The sequence below is a fragment of the Lagopus muta genome, chromosome 4 (genome assembly GCF_023343835.1).
Source record: "Lagopus muta isolate bLagMut1 chromosome 4, bLagMut1 primary, whole genome shotgun sequence".
Classification (NCBI taxonomy): Eukaryota; Metazoa; Chordata; class Aves; order Galliformes; family Phasianidae; genus Lagopus; species Lagopus muta.
Genome location: NC_064436.1, coordinates 10,694,958 through 10,716,440, shown reverse-complemented (window position 1 = coordinate 10,716,440; position 21,483 = coordinate 10,694,958). Strand labels below are relative to the sequence as shown.

The 21,483-nt window shown below is 36.5% G+C and overlaps 1 protein-coding gene and 2 long non-coding RNA genes across 5 annotated transcripts in view; 2 read left to right on the top strand and 1 right to left on the bottom strand.

The window, feature by feature from the left end:
• Positions 1-6,609, top strand: part of LOC125691592 (uncharacterized) — a 7,014-nt gene extending 405 nt beyond the window's left edge. The window contains exons 2-3 of the long non-coding RNA XR_007376176.1: positions 185-251; positions 5,914-6,609. This is a non-coding gene — a long non-coding RNA (uncharacterized LOC125691592). The remainder of the gene's footprint in view (positions 1-184; positions 252-5,913) is intronic.
• IL15 (interleukin 15) overlaps positions 1-21,483 on the bottom strand; it is a 26,422-nt gene extending 4,939 nt beyond the window's left edge. Inside the window, exons 1-2 of one of the 2 annotated variants that reach the window (XM_048941083.1) lie at positions 21,302-21,483; positions 11,452-11,581 (exon numbers count right to left, since the gene is read on the bottom strand). In XM_048941083.1, coding sequence (XP_048797040.1) covers positions 11,452-11,505 — 54 coding nt within the window. In that variant the 5' untranslated portion in view covers positions 11,506-11,581; positions 21,302-21,483. The remainder of the gene's footprint in view (positions 1-11,451; positions 11,582-21,301) is intronic. The other variant, XM_048941082.1, reaches the window with a different exon arrangement.
• LOC125691589 (uncharacterized) overlaps positions 11,595-21,483 on the top strand; it is a 38,109-nt gene continuing 28,220 nt past the window's right edge. For both annotated transcript variants that reach the window (XR_007376173.1, XR_007376172.1), the window contains exon 1: positions 11,595-14,550. This is a non-coding gene — a long non-coding RNA (uncharacterized LOC125691589). The remainder of the gene's footprint in view (positions 14,551-21,483) is intronic.

Here is a 21,483-nt window from a genome sequence, read left to right as displayed (position 1 = left end):
TTACATCTATTGATATTTAAACTTTTAGATGCAGTAGATATTTGTAGTGTTATACCTGCTATATGTACATCTAATACTGGGGAGTGAGTGATTGAAGCATTTAAGAATTCTTTCATTGGAGTTTGGCAACTGGAAATGAGAAGGTGTGAGCTGTACATTAACTGTTTTATTTTATTTCCCACAGCCTGGGAATTTTTGTTCCAGAATCGCAAAACCTTTAATTTGAGCTCATATACGTCGTCTTCACAGAGGTAGGCTAATTATCTGCAACTGTGATTTCAATTCAGTGTTTAATTTCTTATCAAACTATGTTTCTTTCATTGTGGTTTATATCCACATGAATTTACAAGTAGATGTTTAAAAATTGATCAGAGAGCATAATAGAAAAAAAGCTAGTGAATATGTTAGAGTGAAAGGCCTATCCATACTTTTTGTCAGGTTTGCTGCTACCTTGCTGCAAGCCACTTAACTGTGATGAAAGCATCTACTGGCCAGGCTAGGAGAGCAGTACTTGCATGTGCCTCAGAGGAGCTCTGAAAAGTACTTGTAACAAGTATTTGTTACTGCTTTAAGCAGAAAATACTCTAAACTGTCTTGCTTCCAAAACCAAAAGATTTTGCTGAGATAATATAGTAGCCACACCATCACCTAAATTTCCACACTCAATAATAGAAAGCAGTGCCAGATTCTTGTATTTACTTTTGTGTCCAAAATCTGTTATGTAAGAAATATGTACTTGAAAGGTAAATTCAATTTCATACCTAATGAAAGTATGGCCAAATCAGTAATATCTTATCCATCTTCTGAACTATTTCCAGTACCTTTAACCAAAGTATGTCTAAAAACAAAGCTGAACCTGTTACTATTTCCATGACCAATGGAAATGAAAAAAATAACTGTTCATACCAAAACAGTAATAACTAATGCAATAAATACACTTTTAAACAGGACTCATAAAGAAATACGTACAACCTAGCAGTTGTCAACACTAGAGTAATTTTATTACAATATAACAGGCTGCAAGCTTACCACACTGTTTAATCTGATGTTTGTCAAGTTTTCTGTAAAAATAAAATAATAAAACAAAGCAACTCTTCTATTGTTTTTTTAAAGTGAATTCTGTTTATTTTGACTTGATTTGGCAGTTCATAACAATTATTTTTTTTTTTAACTTTTTAAATGTATTAATTTAAATGAAAATCAGAAATAACCTTATGGAAGATTTCTGTATACATGCTAAGAAATTCAAATCTTATTTTTTGTCTTCAGCTAAAAAAAAAAAATTCTTGTTTAAAAACACATTTTATCAAAATTAGTCAAAATGTATTATAAACATTTTGCAGTGTGTAAACATTCTGTTCATTTTACAAGCTAGTTTTGGTAAAACTAAGTATGAAGGCTGTTAATGAAAATGTCGGACAAAAATTATATTGGATCTTGAAGTGTTTTTCAGCTTTTGATTCATAATTAATATGTTGGGGCCTTACGAGCTGATTTGAAGGGGAGGTCTAGGCCAAATGTGTTATCAAATTTCTATCGTAGGAAAAGTGTTCAAGGAAAATAATCCCTTACGCTACCTAGCGAGTAATGAGCCAGGGTTGACATAAGTTGGACATTGGTTTCATTTTTTTAAATAATGTTTTTGGCTCTCTGTGATGACAATGGAACACTGTGTTCTTAATGATTAATGTAGTTGTCTTGATCTTTGCTTTTCTTCAATACAGTAGGCAGCCATCATGTAGTAAGGAAATAATTGTTCCTTATTTGAAAAATAAACTTAGTTTTTAGGTGAGAGACCTTTTACTAATTGTAAAATTTAGGGAAATTCATTTGTTTATAGAGAAAGAGGTTCTTAAGGTTCATTAGATCACTTAATACATTGTTTCTACAATCAGGGCAGTTTTCTACCTCAATGTCTTCAATATTCAATGCAAACTACTATTCAGCAGCTTAAGACTGCTATCTCGCTTGCTTTGACAAACTACTCTTCTGCTTTGAACACACGTTGTTATTTAAAACTTTTCCTGTTTCCTCTGTTTAATCATTAATCAACTTTATTATGCCTCTGATACTTGCCCTTGTTTTATGCGCAATTGAACTTTGAAAAGAAAACAAAACAGTTCACATTCAAATACTTTTTTTTTCCCCCCCTTGTAGGTTGTAACCTGATAATCTGCAACAGCAGAGTTCAAGTGAATATTTTTTATTTATTTCTTTATGTAAGATTCAACTGAGAGTTACGATAAACAGAAATAATCTGTTTTGAAAAAATAAATTAATTTTTTAATCAGCAAGTTGCAATGAACAACTTATCCTTGAGTAAAATATAAGCCACAGTGAAACTATTATCTCTTTAAAAAAAAAAGAAATTTAAGCAGATGACAGAAGTTAACAAAAGAGAATCAGCTGCTGATTTTATCATTTTGGCTGTCACAAAAAAAAAAAAAAAAAAAAAAGAAAAGTAAGCTGGTTAAAAGAAAATATTCAAAGTTTTATGCAATATTTAAATTGCATGCAAAGAAAATTACTGAAAGCTAGAATTACGTGACTTTGCTTATGTACCATGTGTCTGAATTCCTTTATTAAGTGTTGCTTGTAAATTTCTCAGTGAATCCTTGAAATGTGATAATTATAATTAGAAAAATTTAGTTGCTCTGTAAGCTAGTTTTATCTACAGTGGTTCACCATTCCTAATTGTTTGTGTCCATAGTTTATTACAATAATAATTTTAATCATTCAATTAAAAAAATGTGCAAGACATTTTCTTGCACTGCTGAAGTAAGATTCTCCTGCTAAGTCAAACATCCTCTACCATATTAATATCAGGCTTCTGGGACCTAAACATTTTCACTCTCAGCCAGGTCTCTGTAAAGAAAAGAGTCCCACTGGTTGCAATTTTATGGTGGCCTGAAGAAAGAATTGCTCTCAGAGGCAGAATCCCCTTCAGAATCTGAGCACAGAAGCAGTATCACTGTAGTGCAAGATAATGCTGTCCTTTCTCCTTGCCCACTTTCCTCCAAAATGAGTTTTTTCTATATTGGCCCTGTGGGATTTTCCAGATGATCTTCACATTCAGTGATCTGCAGTGGATGTGCCCAGGTGTTTTTCAGGAGGAAAGCTCAAGATGGAAAAATACAAGTTCCTGCTCCTTCTGTGATTTCATCTTCTTGAGAGTGAATACATTTTGTCAATTACCTTTGGCAACTATAATTGAATACAGGTTCTTATTACCTAATACCAGCACTAAAAAATACTGACACTTGCTTTTATCATATTCATACAACTATGGAACTCAGAACGGTGCTTTTGTGGAAGAACTGAGTATTTTTATTCTTAATTAGAGCATTTAGATCCTGAACATACAAGTTCTTTATTTGAGCATTTCATTTCAGTACTGATCCTCAGCCTCCAACAGCTCTCTCCTTCACAGGGATCTCTTAGATAGATAAATATTTTGACAGCAGTCTTCTCTCACAATCCATATAGCCTAACTATTGTACCATCAATTACCAATGTTGTAAATTTGTGACCAAAATAATGCTGATAATACACAAAATATTTTAGCCATTGCTAACAGTTTTTTACACAGTTAGGGCCTTCTCTGTTTCTCACTCTCCCACCCTGCCAGCAAATAAACTAGGGGTTTTAAGAGTCTGGGAGGGAACATAGCTGGGACAGCAGTCCCAAAGGCATACTCAATGCCATATAATATCATATGTTATAAAATTTCAGGTGAAAGCACAGGGGGGAAGAGAGGGTGAATTTTTCTAAGAGCAGCCATTGCTTGGAAACTGGCTGGATATTGATCCACTGGTAGGAGAGGGCAAGTAATTCTGCATCACTTGCGTTTCGGTTTTCTGTTATTCTTCACTTTTATTTATTAGGCTGTTTTTATCTCAGTGAGTTTTCCTCACTTCTGTCTTTTTCTGTTTTCTCCTCTGTACATCTGACTGTGGGAACAGTGAACAAGAAAATGTGTGGGAGCTTAGCTTCCACCACTTATGCATTGATATGTTCTTGGTTTGCTGGAATACTTGTTCATTTGCTTTTGATAGTCATTCAGTAAGATTTCCTTCTCCTATATGCCAGAAGAAACAAGAAAGTAAAGCTTGCAATGCCTTATTGAAAACATTGCCAAAAGGTCACAGAATCATTATTATTCCAGTCAATATCTTAAACATTAGAATTTGAAATGAAAGAAGTTAAATCTTTCCTTTGACCTTTCCTTTGCAAAACATGTTTGAAGCCTGGGGCTTGTATCATTTATGAAGATGGATCCTATGCTTAGCTGTTGGCCTAAGAAGAAGTTATTCCTTGGTGCAGAGAATGATTTTATACCTCTTGAAGAATCTTGCAGAAACAGCAGCTGTGAAACCCAAAAGAAGTACAGCAGTCTTTTAGGGCAAGATATTTCTAGTTGAATATTACTATTTAGATCAAGAGCTTTCCTTTTAAATCTACTTTCACTAATTTCTCAGTGTAACTTAGAAGCTGCAGAAACCAGTGAAAATGTTTTTCAGAACATACTCTCCTGCATAAGTAAGCACCTGAACCACAAGAGATTGTAAAAGACATGAACAAAACAACACAAATAAGAAAAGGATCAGCAGATCTAGTCACAGCTGAATTCTGTATAGCAAAATAGGTACTGATCTATATATGCTTCTAGGCAGTCCCTGTAAATATTTCTGTTATATATTCATGCCTTGGCAATGAATATTCAACAGAAAGCTGAAATAGAATTGAAGGTTTTGTGCATTAGGGGGTAGGCTTTTAAAATCAAAAACAGTGTCAAAGAAAGGAACTTGGAAAATAAAAGTGTAAGGTCTGTCGTAGTGATGGAGAGAAGATGAAAACCCTGAGTTTGTAAAAGAGTTACCACAGGAGCAGTTGCTAGACAGTATGTCAGACTTAGCATAGTACTTAGCTCAGGGACAATGAATTATATCACACGCTAATGAAGATCTGCCATATACCTAGATGGATTAAACATAACAGTCGCAGTATCAAAAGCATGAAATGAGGCAGTATTGTGAGACATTTTTAAATCAAAGAAAAAAAAAAAGTTGTAACCTACGACATCTTTATCAATAATGTTGATGACCGAATCAATTGCACCCTTGGCAAGTTTGCTGTTGCCATCAAGCTGAGTGGTGCAGGTGACACAGTGGAAGGAAGGGATGCCATTTAGAGGGACCTCAACAGGCTTGAAAGATGAGCCCGGGTGAATCTAATGAGGTTCAACACAGAAAAGTGCAAGGTTTTGCACTTGGGCCAGAGGTCCAAGCACATTGGATTTAGGAAAAGCAAAGCTGGGTCTGGATTTGCAGACAGGGCCTCTAGACCTACTGTCTTCGACTTCAGCCAGTTGTGAATACCAAGAGAAGAGTGTACTGATGTTTGCCCGATGGGCTCTTCGATCTCCAACAAAGTATACAGATTTAAGTATCAGATTTAAGGCTAGTACTTTCATCTTTATAACTGCTCTAGCACTTCTTCACTGTTGTTTATCAGTATAGACAAATATTTTCTTTGTAATGGATTTTTAGAATTTTAATTAGCAGTTCGTTATCCTTAAATATTTTTTAATTGATGTTTCAAATATAGACTGGCAATATTAAGTTCTGAACATAATAGAATATTTTAAGTAGTTTAAAAATACAAAATGTTACTTTAATTAAGCTTCTTCATATTGTAATTTTCTGAAGAGTACTGCTTTATATAAGCATATATAATCTAAGGGAATTTATCTTTTTTTTAAGGTCAGCTTGAGCTTTCTGAAAGTCATAATGTCACTACTTTGAGTAAACATTCATATTATTTTCAGCCATTTTAGTGCAACAAATGCTGATATTTACTCTACCCAAAAATAAGTTGGTTTTTTTTATTTGTGGTTTCACATTTTCGTTTCAGTTCAAAAAGTGCTTTTCATCGTTTGAAATAGCTACTTCAAAGCTGAAGAACCTATCAGGAAAGGAGAAAACAAAGTTTCTTCCCTCTTAGTAAACTGTGAGTAAAAAATGGAATAATTCTACATACCTGGGAAAATGTGCCATGTTTATTTTGGACACTGAGACAAGTACCTACAGAATTCTTCATGGCCCAGAGAAGTCACACCCCATAGACCTGAACCTTAGTTGTAGGGATGATAATATCTATACCCTATTGAATTCAGTGAGACTGAGGTCTTTATCCTACTCAAATATGTAGGCTGATTTTTCTAAATGTTCTTTCATGTCTTTCTGAAAATCTGAGGGATACTGCGCAAAAAGAACAGTGCACTACTTTGAGAGTGCTACTTTTTTCTTCTGTCTCAGCATTACTTTAGATCCTCATTTAATTCATGCAAGACATGATTTAAATACTCTTAAAGTGTATTACTTATGTTCTCATTTCTTTATAACAGATACTGACAAAAGTTTTAAGCAAAATAAAAAAAAGTCAGCAAACAAAAAAATAATTCATAATCTTCGAGGATAACAGTTAAGATACTGAGTGTATGACTTGCAAGACCACTTAAGAAATACATGTTTTTAGTATGTTTAATATAAAGATTTCTTTGATTTGAAAATTTATTTTAGGGATAATGTGGACCTTTTCTTAAGGAAGTAACTGAGATATATAAACAAATAAAAATAAAGGACCCTGATTTAAATCAAAGTCTTATTTGTAACTTGATATTTAAGTTGGGATAAAATGGGTGACATCAATTGCTTTGAGATAAATCATTCTGAGTTCTAGGATGCTACCATACTTTTTATATAGTATAAGTAATAAACAGTGTAGGTTCTGATAAAAGCCTTCAGGTCTGTTTCAGGGTACATTTGGATCTGAGGGTCAGGATGTCTCAGGGCCAGAGGCAAGCAAATTCTCTCAAAACTGTTAGAATACTTTATTCCATCTCAGGATCATTCTTCAGTCAGGGTCCTTTAGGTCCCCAACACAAGAACCTAAAAAGAACAGAGGATAGCTACCTGTCCTCCATCTTGTTGTGTCATGTTAGTGCTGAAAACTCGCTTTTACTAAGAGTTGTGCAGAACTTGAGTTGACCTTCTCAATCTTTATTCATTAGTCAACATTCAGTGCAGAATTTCACTCAGTTTCTTGGTGAAGATTGTCGTGTATGCACAGCGCATAAATTTGCATTACTTTTGAGTCATTTGTTTTTAACTGGATGAAATCTACTAGAAAGCCACTTTTTCCTCTCTGTGACCTATTTGTCTTGTAATCACACACAGTTTAAAATGAGAGCTGAAATATTCATTTGCCATTTAAATTATGCAAAATAATCTACAGGCTTCCATAAAATCTCATGAATCTGAGAGATGTTTTCAGTTACACAAAAGCAGATGAGTGAGGCTTTTTGTCCTGTAACAAAAAAAAAAAAAAAAAGAAAAGAGGGGGAAAAGGGAAGAAAGAAGGAACTGTTTTAAAAGTAGAGTGTTGTAGAACATTGGAAAAGTTTCACAAATATTCCCTTGCAAAAAAAAGTTGTATAGGTACTTGAAGAATTTACGTTTACTTATCAGTAAATGTGCATGCTTTAGACCTTTCTTTTGTATCACTGTATGTTCATGATACACCCAGGCACTGTTAGATAACACCAGCAGAGATAACAATTGTTAGTAGCATAGAGCTTTTTGAGCATAATGCACAAGTCACGTGTTTCCTGAATACAGAATAATAGAAGAAAAGGGGTAAGAAAAGGAGTAAAACTGTCTGGTGTTTATATCCTCAGGACTTCCATCTGCTGTAGATTGCTTTTTCAAAGCTGAAGTTAAATTTGAACGTTAGAAAGGATAGCTACGCTTTGTTTTCTGGTCAGCTGAACAGATAATCAGAACCAAGCTCCATCTTTGTCAGCTCCAGCGTGTACATCATTCTTCCCCCAACATGTATGTATACACTGTGTTTCTGCTGAGAGAAATAAGCCTGACCCCCTCATAAAACAACGCTGTTAGGCCAGAGTCTTCCTCTCTGTCTGCCTCATCATTCAAGAGTACTTCACTCTGAATGCTTCACCACATCTTGAAAAATTTTACACTGAAAAATGATGAGGTGGTTCTGAGATAAAGTTTTCAGTAAAATTTCTCCCCACATAAGGGAGATATCTTGACTGCATTTTCTTCAGATTTTACTATAAAAATTGAACGAAGGAGTACACCGTGAAAAACTTCTGTTTCAACTTCTGCAGAAAATGAACATTGGAGTGATTCAGTAAAATCTTGAAGTTATCCAAGTATATCTATAGATGTTATAAAGCTATAAGATCTATTGAGCTGTATTCTATCTTGTTTTGGGTCTGGGTAAATTTTCTAATTTGATAGAGCTATACTGCATACCGTGAAGCTCAGCAAGGTATTAATAGCTTTGAAGGTTTTGTGGTGGAAAAAAACGACATTCCTTGTAACCGTTTCTGATGTGATATATCAGATGTAGATTTTTCTAATTTTCCTACCTGCTTTTCCTTGTCTTCCTTGGATCTGGAGGAGCTAAACATGAGTGAGAAAAGCCAGGTACGTGAGTTCAAAATGAATGGAAAAAAAATTAGCAGGAAGCTTCAGCTGTTTTTCCAAAGCTGTGCTTGTTTGTTTCACTTGCAGTGAATCTCCTGACTTCACCCAATGCAGCAGTGCCAATGTGTAGTGAGCCCTGCCTGCAAGTACTGAGGCCACAAGTTTTAGTAAGTCTATGCTACTTGTAAGGACAGCAGTTTGCTCTGCTGTCCTTGATATACATATGGAAAGACAAGAAGAGTGAAAAGAGGTGGGGTTGCCAGTGATTCATCATCTTGTGGCCTGAGTGAAGCAATATGCACAGCTGCTGTCTGCATGTATCATTAATTTTAGTCTGGAAAGCTTTTCTAGGCTGTAGTTTTAACTGAAGTAGTCTTGAAGAGAATCATCTATTTCTGAAGTTGTTCCAGTGGATGTTTCAGCATGCTCTTATGTTTCTAAGTACTGTCTTCTGACAATGTCCTACGCATGTCTCTTTTTTTTCATACTGGCTCCTTTCTTCTTTTTATGGGTGGTGAACTGAGCAAGTAAGAAAAGGAGTATTAATCTTTCTATATAAATTTGTCAGTTCTGAAATTGGAAATGCTCCTTCAGTGGAAGAGATTTTATTACCCTCGCTCAGGAACTGTGAAACCGAAAATAACAGCATTACATCAATTTCTATTTGACATCTGTGATAAAAGTTGTATTTTCATCTGGTTTGGAATGTTTGTTCCATGATTTTTCCCTTTGTTTCTTTCATGATCTGGAGGGCTTGTAGATTGAGCACATCTTTGTTCACCTTTGCTGAAAAACATGATTCAGGTTTTGGCTATTGAGTTGGAGATCCTGGAGTAAAGGTAAAACAAGGCAAGACTGCTGTCTACCCTAACACTAAAGGAAAGCTGTAACTTAGAGGTGTTTCTCCAACAGGCAGCTTGTTCAGAATTGAAGTGGAACAGCACTCTCCTGGACCTCTCTAGGTTTTGTTGGAGGCTTGTCACATAGCACATCCAGCCTGTTACAGCCTAATTAAGTCACTTCCCAAGAGGATGTAATTACAAGCATGTGGTAAGTCATAGAAATGCTCACTGATATTGCAAACTAATTTCCATGCTCACTTCTAATTCCTTTCTTTTTGGAACTTAGGCAAATTTTATTTCTTGCACTGAATAATTATGTGGTTAGGATTTGTCTTATAACTCTGAGGGGAAACAAGGGAGTGAATATCCCTGGAGCTCTTCTGAAGGCTTTCCTCTCCTTACCAACCTTGTAGTAGAGTAGAGGAAATAGCTGAATAATTACAGTGATATAACAAAATGCTACATATGAAATGTTGTTAAACTATGAGCACGAATTAGCTAAATAAAAAAGCATTACAGTTGTTTTCTAGTTAAAGACCTGAAGTTGATTGTGTTAACAAAAGTTGGTGCTTTGTATGCTGAGGATGGAGAGTGAAAGTGGAGGTAGTGGTGGAAACTGAAAAGTCTGCTTTCTCATTGGTGTTCACGTTCACTTCAAGGAACTGTTTATCCTGAACAGCAGAAGTCAAGAGTTGCATGCTCTGTGTTCTTCAGGAGGTAAATAGATTCAACTGAATAAGGAACACATACTGCAACATATGTCACAGAAAAGAATAGAAAAAAATAACGAGATCAGGGCTGGTATATTTAGTTTCTGTAAGTGAGTTAATTGATTTTATGTAATGAATTAGCTATGTTGTATCTTTCACCTGTCCCATCAACTGATGATCTGCTCTAATCCTCTCCATCCCTGTGGAGCTCAAGTGGTGGGGGTTGATTTCCAAATTTTTCCCCATAATCATGAGGGCTATATTCTTCCTGTTTCTGCTAGGGGCTAAGTCTGTGATGTAATCACTCTGAGACTTGGAATAAAGTCATATGAATCTACTGGGTAATCGAAGATGAACACCGTTTTTGTGTTGACTTGACTTCTGCAAACTCCTTTGACTTCTGGAAAAGGCGAGGTGTAGTTTAAGGACAGTTACACATTTAGAATGGAAGAGTTTTATCTAGATGCTTTTGAAGAGGTAAACAGCAAAATAATTGAAAATCTTTGTAAAAGGAATCACCCTGTCCTAAGCAGCAACTTCACTGCTATAATTAGCAAGAAGACCATTCCAACAATTCCCCACAACCTGCATATTTGGGCAGATTGGCTTTACGTAGGGATGTGTTTATCCGCATTTCAGCACAGTGTTAGGAATGGTGGGGTCAGATAGGGCTATGCCTGTTGACTGCCTCAGATACCTGCTCCAGCCTGTGCACAACTGAGTGCCCACAGCTGGAGCACTCCTTTTTTGTTATTTTTTTTCATGGCAACCTCCAGTGCGTAGAGAAGGCTGGTATATTTGGGCCACCTAGCAGTCCAGCTCCCAGATGAGGCTGACAGAGTTGGCAGGGCATGGCCAGGTGAGTGTGTACACAGGCATCCAAACCTCCGTGTAGAGAGTTGTATGCAAACCTTGGGAATACTGAGTTCCATCTGGAACCTTGTGGATTATTAGGAGGCCACCAGATCATGCTGCTTGTTAGAAATGCAACTGACACTGAATCATCCAGAAAGTGTTTTGAGAAAGTCTGAAGAGTGCTCAAAAATCTGAACGCTTGCGATTATCCTCCTATACTGAACACACTTGGGTGTCAGGAGTTACAGCCTCACAAGTTGCAGGAGGTCAGCTAGAATTTAACTGTGGGGAAATTAAAAAAAAAAGGGGATCTGTAAAAATCCAGACCAAAGGCTGGAAAAAGTAGAAAACAGTGTGAAAAGAAGATAACAGAAAATAATACAGTGCTAGCAATCTTATCTAAAATAGTGGAAATATTTCCAAGCTTGAAATTCACTGCATTAACAGTTTTTCTTGTTAAGCTACATGAGAAACACTAAGAGCTTTGCAGACGCTTCTAAAATGTCAGATTGCTTAAATGACACTTACCTGACTCTCCAGCCTTCTCCATGCTCCAGCAGAGTTTTGTGTTGGCTGTGCCATCCCCAGTGTCTTGCTCACTGCAACATCACTCAGTGCAGAAGAACAGAAGCTGGATCAGGCAAGTACATTGTAGTACCTAGAAATGGAAAATATATATATATATTTAATGCTGCAATAAACCTCGAAGTGGCTCTCAGGTGATCTGTCAAGAGCATTCCAACCAACCAGCTGAAATTTTAAAGGGATTTTCATAGAAACAACATATGTGTATTTTCAAAAGGATTACTTTTATCTAGAGACCAGATACCCGTCTTAGACTGTATCTCTGAACACTGCAGTATAAGAGAGGAGAGTCAGTCTGGAACAGATGTATTGTCATCAAATAATTTTTTTATGACTTCTCATGAAAATTAGAACAAAAGTTGTAGCTAAGTTAGCTAATAGGAAAGTCATTAACATCAGCATAATTCTGTGGTTTGTAAAGGGCTAGAAGAGTTCCCCTAATTACATCAACAGAGCATGACACGTGTTTTTAATAGTTGCTTTTTATGTGTCAGCCCAGCTATGCAATTTTACTTGCGTTCTCCTCTACTTTACAAGGTAAATTAGAAAAGAATAAATGAGGCAAACCACACAGAATCAAGGTCAGGGCAGCAGCAATCCAGTGTGCCACTTCTTTTAAGCAGTGTTTTCATAGAAGGTATTATGGCAGCTGAACAGCTCATTTTCCTTTTCATTATCTCTTTATAGATGAAATGATGAAAACTTAGTAGCACATTTTCCTTCTCCTTTATAACGTTTTTTCTACATTCATTTTGAAGACTTGCAGGTGCTGGGGTTGGAGAAACAAGAAATTTCTTTTGTTAGAACAGTGAATTTTGTATTCACAGCAAGACTTTGAAGACATACAGCAGAAAAATATGAACACACTTTGGTAGTGCAATTTATCTGAATATTAATATTTGTATTTTTTTATAAAAGCAGTGCAACATAATTTGCAAGAAAATAGATCTCCAAAGCTACTAATTTATTTACTGTTTTTCATATTGTACAGGTGGCCTGTGAAGTTACAATGTCTGGTTTTAATTTGTCTCATAAATGGACTTGGTTTCTTAGATTTAGGCCTGATTTAAGCTTCTCCAGGCTGGGAATTTATGGAACAGGCTGATGAGAAAGGCTCTTAAACTGCACTTGTTTAAACAGAGCAGTTGAGAGTCCACCTGAAGTACCTGTACAGTTATGTGTGCCACCTTGTGAAAAAAGTGGGAGTAATTGTCAGTTCACATAAACACAGGACAATGGCCTTGCTAGCATTAAGGAGATAAGGTGGGATATCACATCACCTTGTGCTGCAATTGCTCGATACAGGCTTGCAAGGAAAGATGAGCAGAGAAGACTAGAGGGTGCATAGATGTAGTGCAAGAAACTCTGATGTACAGGGATTGTGAGGTCTGATGAAAGGAGGAATCAACATGAGGACATGACAGTGAGGGTCTGCTGAAGGATGCTTGATCATAGAAATGAATGAAGCTGTCTTTAAACAAATGGAAAATGTCTCCCATTTGCAGGCTGGATTAAGCTACCCAGCACCTGATGGAAAGTCAAGACGAATGGCTCAGAAAATCCATTATGTTTCTGAAGTGATGCTCCACATGATACAGGCTGCATCTGAAGTACTAGGTACGGTTTTAGCCCCACCGTACAAGAGAGATGCAAAACTGGAAAGTCTGGTCCTAAATTGTTTGGAGGCTGAACACACAGGCTATGGGACTTTGGTTTGTGCAACATGGATAAGAGAAGGCAAAGATGATCCTTTTTTGGTTCTTTTTTCCACCGTATGGTTATAGAGAAGAGAGAGATAAACCATTACCGGGGATGTACAGTAAAAGAACTGGAGAAAACGCTGGATATGAGGGAAAAAAATCACAGTGAGGGCAGTTATACAACAAAGGAGGCTTCTTAGAGAAGTTGTGGAAGCTCCATCCTTAGAAATGTTCAAAAATTAGCCAAACCTGGGGCAATCTATGCTAGTGTTGTCCCTGCTTTAGTTGAGAAGTTGGGAGAGCTGATCTTTAGATATCTCTTCCAATATAAATTCTTCAATGAAATTAGATGTTGGATTAAAAAATAATGTGGTAGAGGAGGGGAGCAAAGATATGAAATCATGCACAGATGTGTGATAGGATAAATATTTTTTTCTTAGGAAATTAAATTAAACTGATAATTTCAAATGTGTAGACTGGAGAAACAGTCCAATTTCTATTTATGTGGGAGCTATTACCTACAGTGTTGTTAAGGCCTTCTGTAGCTATGTTTCTAACAATGAAACTGTTTTGATCACTTTCAGCTTAAGATGAAATTGTTAGATCTGAAATTTCCTATACTGAAAGTCTTATCAAACATAATTCAGTCATTTCCAAAAACAAATGAGCAAATAAAAGAACTAGAGAAAATGTTTATAAACATTTAATTAAATGGCTTTTTGGTGATGTATTCAATTTGGCAGCCTAACAAAATCTGCACAAAGTTTGCAAAGTCAGAAGTGGCTAGTTCACGTAATTACAGAAGAGATTTCTTGGCAATGATTTTTTTGGTCTCCAGCAGTCTCTTCATAATGAACATACTCCATCTCAGATCTTCAGAAGCAAGCAGAACTTAAGGTATCAAAAAAGGCTTCCAGCAGGAACGATGTGGTGAAAGCCCAGGGAGCAGAAATCAGTGATGCTGTTTGCAACACAAGAGAGGAATTTGAGTAATGTGGCTGAATGAAGGGCATACATAAGAGAGAGTGGAGGTGAAAGGAAGAAGGAAACCTTTGTTGTAAGAGAATTGGGAGGATTTAATGATCACTGAAGTATATTCTTCTCCAGAAATAGAAACTGAACCCTACTCTCCTTACCTTCCTGTCAATTCATAACTTGAAAAAATTACCGAATTTTTAGTAATAGTATGGTGTAATAATATTCTTTTTCTCACACAGGATTTCTGACCAGAATGGATTATGTATGCTGAATAGGCCAATCTTGTGAAAGAGACTGTATCAATGTCTTCATCTGAAAAAAAGGAAGGATACAAAAGGAAGCAGAAGATAACAGACAGAAAAATGTAAGTTCAGTGACAAGAGCAGTTGAGTTTAGCAGCTCTGAGAAACAATCTCAACCTTGACTTCATCTTACCACCTCCATGTGGCTTGAGCAAGTGACTTAACCCAGGTTTTTTTGTGTGTCCGCCTTTAGGATAACTTGCCTCATGCTCCCCAAGCATACATTTCTAGTCCCTACAGTCAGCTCAGATGGAGGTTTCTCCAGTGCAGGTGGTTACAGTTTGGAGAAATAAGTGCTCTCTACAGATCTTAATTAAAAAAATAATTGAGTTATCACAGCAGCAACAGAACACACTGGGAGATATATATGGGCATAGACAATCCTCAGGAATGCTTAACAGTCTCTTAAAAAAATTCATCTCCAAGTATCACATACCAGACCCCAAATCATTAAATTCTTCAGATCTTTTTTCATTTATAAAATAAAATTCCCATTTCATTATCCTTCAGGGCTTTTGAGAAAATGAACTAATTCGTGATCAAGAAGCAATTTGATACTGTACTGCTGAGTGCTATAAATGGAAGGCAAAAAAATAGAAGATAAAATTAATTATTCTACATTTACAACACATTGCAAGGAATGTGCAGCAGATCAGATATGGGGATGTGCAAAAGAAGATTATCTAATTTTTCTATTGTATTTATATATATATATATATATATCTTAGAGTACAATCTCATTTCTTGTGCCCATGTAACTAATTACTGCATTATAAAATACAGCGGATACTTAGGCTGTAGACTTCTTTACAATTAAATAAAAATGATATAAAATTAAATAAAATTAACACAAGAAAGCTGTAAGCAGTCAGGCAACATGTAAAGACCAATCCATTTGGCTTTTGCCATCACCATTGTCTGGTGTTGGCAATCGCAACATCGAGTCAACTTGCGGAATCCTCAACCTGTCTTGAAAAGAGGTATCAGTGCAACCCCCAGTGGACCCTCAATGCCACCTTCTTTTTCATCCCCTCTGCTGTATATTGGTAATCTGTGCTGCACATAGCAGTCCTAAGTACAGCTAATGTTAACTGTTGTATCAGAAATTATTCTGCTCTAGAAATGTGAAACACTATTTGATCCAATGACCCTTCCAAGAGTCAGCATAAATTAAAACTCTACCTAGCAACTACAGCCTTACCAAACTACACTAAGCAAGGAAACAAACCATACTTTGTTTTCCACTGCAGGCTACAGTAGATAAGCCTGCAGATTATTGTTATTCCCATTCCCACATTCTTAAAAGCATGTTACATGCACCCAGTTTAAACTGGTATGCAGGTGCCTGTTGTTTTAAAATGCTTTTAGAAGGTCTAATGTAACATTCAAGCTGGGAATACATCATTCATAGAATCACTTAATCATCTGAGTTAGAAAAGACCTCCAAGATAAAGTCCAATCGTCACCTTAACCTATTGAGTCCCATCACTAAACCTTGTCTATTAATGCCATTAGTCCACATTTACTCACTTCCTGGGATGGGAGACTCCACCATTCACTGGGAAGCCCATTTCAATGCTTGTGCACCTTCTCTGTAAACAAATTCTTAACGTCCAATCTAAATATCTAAACAAGCACAACTTGTGACCACTTCCCTGTGTGCTCTCACTCATCACCTGAGAAAAGAGACTGGCGCCCTCCTTGATGCAGCTCTCTTTGTGGAGACCAATGAGATCTCCTCTCAGTCTCTTCTCTAGACCAAACAACCTCAGTTTCCTCAGCCATTCCTTGTAAGTTTTGTTTTCTAGTCCCTTCACCAGCTTTTTGCTCTTCTTTGCACACTCTCAAGGAATTCAACATCCTTCTTGCAGTGAGGGGACCAAAACTGAATGCAGAGTAAGGTCTCAGTTGTTGCATGTGCAAGGGAAAAATCATTTTCCCAATCCTGCTAGCCACTGTATTTCTGATGCAGGTCAGGTGTCATTGGCTTTATTGGCCACCTGGGCACGCTGCTTGCTCACATGTCATTTAACTAAAAAACAGATAGACAACATCCATAGCCTTTGCCTTATCTACTAAGCAAGTAATCTTGTCATAGGAGATAAGTTCAATCAGGCATGACCTGACTTTCAAAGACTGGCTACTTCTGATAACATGGCTGTCCTGCGTGTGCCATGTGAGGGATGCAGATACCTATTTCTCTTGCAAGGAGTCTGACGGCACTAACCAGCTGCAGCTTTCAGGATGTCAAGAGCATAGATTTCCATGTTCCTGCAATTCCTTCCCCTGATCCTGTTCTTATTTCCCCTTCTAGGAAGACAGCGACACTTAGTCACTTGCTAGAGGCACAAGCAGGCACTATTGGTGTAGGTGCTGTAATTCTTAACTAGCCAATGTAGCATCAAGAAAGGCAGCTGAGTTTGTGCCCAATTTTCCATCATTGTTGAGTACAAAATTGATAATATGCTAATAGTAGTTAACAGCATATTAACAGTTGAGTGAAATTTTGTCAGTGTTATTATTCCTGTACACAAAATGAATCTTCTACAGGATCATTTGTTAGCAAGATCATTATATCAAAAATAGCATTGTCATATTTTGTATCTGCACATATGGTTCTTGTGAGAGACAAGAATCTGACATTACAAATAACCTCAAGTCTTTGCCTTGGCATAGACAGCAAACTTCTCCACACCATCCTGAGCTGTTTTTTCAACTGTAGGGAAGAAAATTACTGAGCACTTCATGCTCACATGCTCACAGCCTTCTGGCAGGTATTACAGCCAGAGAAAGGTGCAGGAATTGACATTTTGGCTAACTATTCACCATACAGTAATCTTTCTACTCAAAAACAATTTGCATCCAATAAATATGTTTCATTTGAATTTTTATTCCTGAAAGGGCCTTTTTTTTAATTTAAAAAGGTGCTTTAAAGATGCAACAAATTCTAGTCATGGCTGTATTGGTCTAGCAACTTTGATATAAGATTTTTATCTGTCATAGAGTCTAACCTAATAGTCTAAAGGTATTTTCATAAAGCAGGCTTTCTAAAACAGTTCCACAGGGGGGCTGGGGGGATAATCAGAGGTGCTTTTTGAAAGAGTTTCTGAGCATTAGTGGCAGAGTTAATTGTTGAACTATTAAACTATAGGTTGCAATTCATAGCGGCTATAGTTACAACAGTTTGTGAGTGATCACCCTTTGCTACCATTAAAGACCTATCTCATCTATTATAGCATGAAATACTGGAAGATGGTTTGTTACCTGCTGATAATAACCTACCAGCAAGGACAACAGTTTAATTATATACTAAACCTCCTGCTGGCAAATAAATGACTTCCAAATACTTCTGCTCTTCCCTTGTTTTTTCACACACACAAAAAAAAAGAAGAAAAAAAAAGGAAAAAAAAAAAGAGGAGAAGAATCATTTTCTTAAATAACTAGCCTTATCTACCCATGAATCCTGATGGAGCTAAAGAATGTGAAGAAGTCCCAGCCCAGACCTCTCAGAAAGAATTGCAAGATTCTTAAAGGTGATGCTGGCCATGTGAGATCTCTGCTTACACCGAGATAGTACAGACAGCTTAGATGACAATTACATCTTTTTGCAATGTTTCTTCCTTCAGATTCATTCTGAGCATGGGATCATAGCACCAGCTTTTGTAACAGCCCTGGCTGAAGAAGAGCAGAAGGTACTTTACTGCTCAGGAAACTTTGAAATCAACAACTTAGTTGTTGAATCAAGAACTAAGGTTCATTGTTCAGCAAGTAAACAGTGAAAAAATAAGTTTGTTCTTGGATCAGTTGCATAGAATTGCAGGCCCCTTTTTCTATGAAAAGATGATCTGTGCATTTAGGTACTGGGGACTTGCTGTATAATTTCATCTCTTTGAACTTCTGCTTAAAAGGCACCTTTGAGCAAATTTTCCCATGATCTGTTAGAAATTCTTTCTACTTGAGTTTGGTCCTTGCAGAGAGAAGGGCATCAACTAGTTTGAAAATGTCAGCATTTATTCCCAGAGTCCTCTCCTGTCCTAGCAAAATCTGTAGAATGGAAACTGGAAATCTGGGCTGTGTGAAAATAAAAAATACAGATTTGGGAACTCCTTATAGAAAAATAAGTTACATATAAATAAGTGCTTCATATACATTTCTCAGACTGATAAATAGCAGATAACAAGTAACAAATGATAGGGACTTGTCCTCTTCATTTCTGAGCAATTTTCAAGCTTCAGAAACTAAGGGAAAGGCACTTCTGCAATTTAAAAGTCAGGCTAGTGAGTGACAAACACAAAAGGCAGCTTGCCATCCCAACTAGAGACTTTTTTGCCTGCTACCTCAGTTGTATACAACTCACTACAACTTCACATTGAGAGCCAAGAAGTATTTATAGACTTGTAATAACAGCTTGGATTTCCATTTTCAAGCAGTGTGTTTTACCGTGTCATGATGGCCTGTGCTGAAAAGATCATCTCTAGTATTGATTCATCTATGACAGTGATATTGAACAATTTTGTTAATGCATGGTATCTTTATAGGTAATAACGTCATAAAATAGCCAGATGTGCCTCATCAAGAGTAGGAGACTCAGAATTCAGCATCTCCCAAAAAAATAGTTCCAATTTGTCCTAAAAGATCTCATAGGTAAAATATTGTTTTTATTAAGGCAGCAACCAAAAAAACAGTTATCATATACTAAAATACACTATTTGGGGATTCTGTGGCAAACTAAGACATGCAACTGCTTAGAGCTAAAGTGTTAGAGTAAAAGCAATTGCTCTGCACCCTTTTTGCGTTTATCTGTGAAGTCTCTGCAAATTTTGCCCTCTGAAAAGAAAGTAAGTAAATGATGCATTAGAAAAGCAGAAATATTTTAGCATGTACACACAGTGAATGTATATGATTGAGTTGTTTTTATTATGCCTAAAACACTACACATTGATTCTAGAAAACTGGCAGCATATACTGAGAATTCTTAGTGCATTATATAATGTAATTTATATAATCTTCAAAAATACTATCCTTCATTACGGGTTTAAAGGCGTACAGAAAAACATGATTGCGAAGGGTATTTACTGTCCTTGGGTTTAGCTTTTTTAGCTGGTGGTGTAGTGATGAATGAGGGGATACAGCAACAAGACCATATCATGTAGAAAAATAATACGGATTAAAAACGTGCTTATGTGCAGACTAACAATTTTATTTCATCAGTTGAGGTTGGGCTGCTGTCCTTTATTGATTCCTGAAAGCTCTGTCCTGTTTCCTGAAAGTGATACCCTGTGCTAACCTCTCCCTGCAGAAATGATCTATTTTACATCATTTTTGACAGAATACAGGAGAACAGTTCCCACATATTTCTGCACCTTCATGTGCTGGCTGCATAAAGCTGAACTCTGAGCACAGAGAAAAGTATTTGTGAGAACTGTCAGCACCTGACAGTAGAAAGTTTGTATGAAATATATTACTGGCCACAGCCTGGAAGATGTTCATGCAAAGGCACGTAACAGCAAGCTGAAGAGAGATGGGACGTTAAATTCTTCAGAAAAAATCTAGCATATTATTCCTATTACCCAATAACTCCACATCAGTCTGTATCTCTGTTCTCTGCAATCCTTTTCTATTTTCAGTCAAAGTCTGAGATGCCTTAGAATGGAATTGCCAATAGTATTTTTTTCCCCAGGGAATTCAAACAAATTTAAAGGCAGTGGGATAGATAATGTTGGTGACCTTTATTGTTTGAATCTGCAAAGCTAAAATAATGATGACAGGCTATAAAGTTGGTTATATTCTTGAAGTTCAGAACAGTCCAATAGGCTCCAAAGGAAGGAATTCTATACTTTCATTTGCTTATACTACGTCGATCTATGTTTATATATATCATTCCAAGAGAAAATAATTGAGTGGTATCTTTCCATTTGTCTGTCTCATTTCAAATAAATTAGTATCTGTATGTGGAAATGAACACATTTATAATGGGCAAAGGAACTTCTGTGCTGTTGTCTATCTGGAAAGTACAGCAAAAAATAATGAAATAATGATAATCAGGAATTTCTCCTGCAATATCACACTGTTTTAAAGGAAAGCAGCACATACATACCTGCTGTATAAAGAGGAAATCATAAATGCTGTGTACATACTCAGTTGGGAGAATGTCTGGCTTTTACAGAGGTTATTTTGCAGGTCTTAAAAATACAGTCTTTCACAAGTTCCTCCCCTACGTGTCCTTTTTCTCCTTTCTTTGGATTTCATTATTCAGAAAGTGTTATTCGGACAGCAAATTCATGAATGCAATTGTTCAGTTGGCTTGCTAACCAGATAATACTTTCCCAGTACGCTGTTATCAGCTACTCTATCTCCGTAACACCATTTTCAGTAGGATTCTGCTTGACTGCAGTTTTCAGTTCTGTACATACATTTAATGTTTTTTCAAGAGCATGCATCAAGTTGGTAAATAATTTTTCTCCCAATCCTTCATTTCTCTCTGTGTTATGTTCACTGGTCTCACAGAGGTGTCTTTTTTTTTTTCCCTCCTTATCTTTGCTTTGTGAGTTTGTTAATAAATGATAAATTTTCACTGACTAGCACCAATTTTCCATACTTTCTAATGCCTCTCCTACAGGAGAAATGTGAAAGAGGCACCAGGTTGGTGGTTATATATACTTGAAGTATGTCTCTTTCATTTAGAAGTCTTAAAAGGCAACTAAAAAAAAAAATAATAATTGAAGCTAAGCAGTATGAATTCCCTTATCCTTTCAATACAAGAAAGACATTTTGAAGAAAGCAAAAGTATGTTGAAGTTTGTAAAATACTTACAAGCCTCGGAAATCTATGTAGCAAGTTGATACGGAAACAAGGATTAAGTTTGCACTGGTGACAGCACTCAGTGCTCCACCCCCTGCTCCATTCTGTTTTACTTTCAGTTACATAATAATTTAGGACTGCGTTTATGCATAATACAAAGTGGAAATTATTCTCACCACAGGGAGCAGATTTCA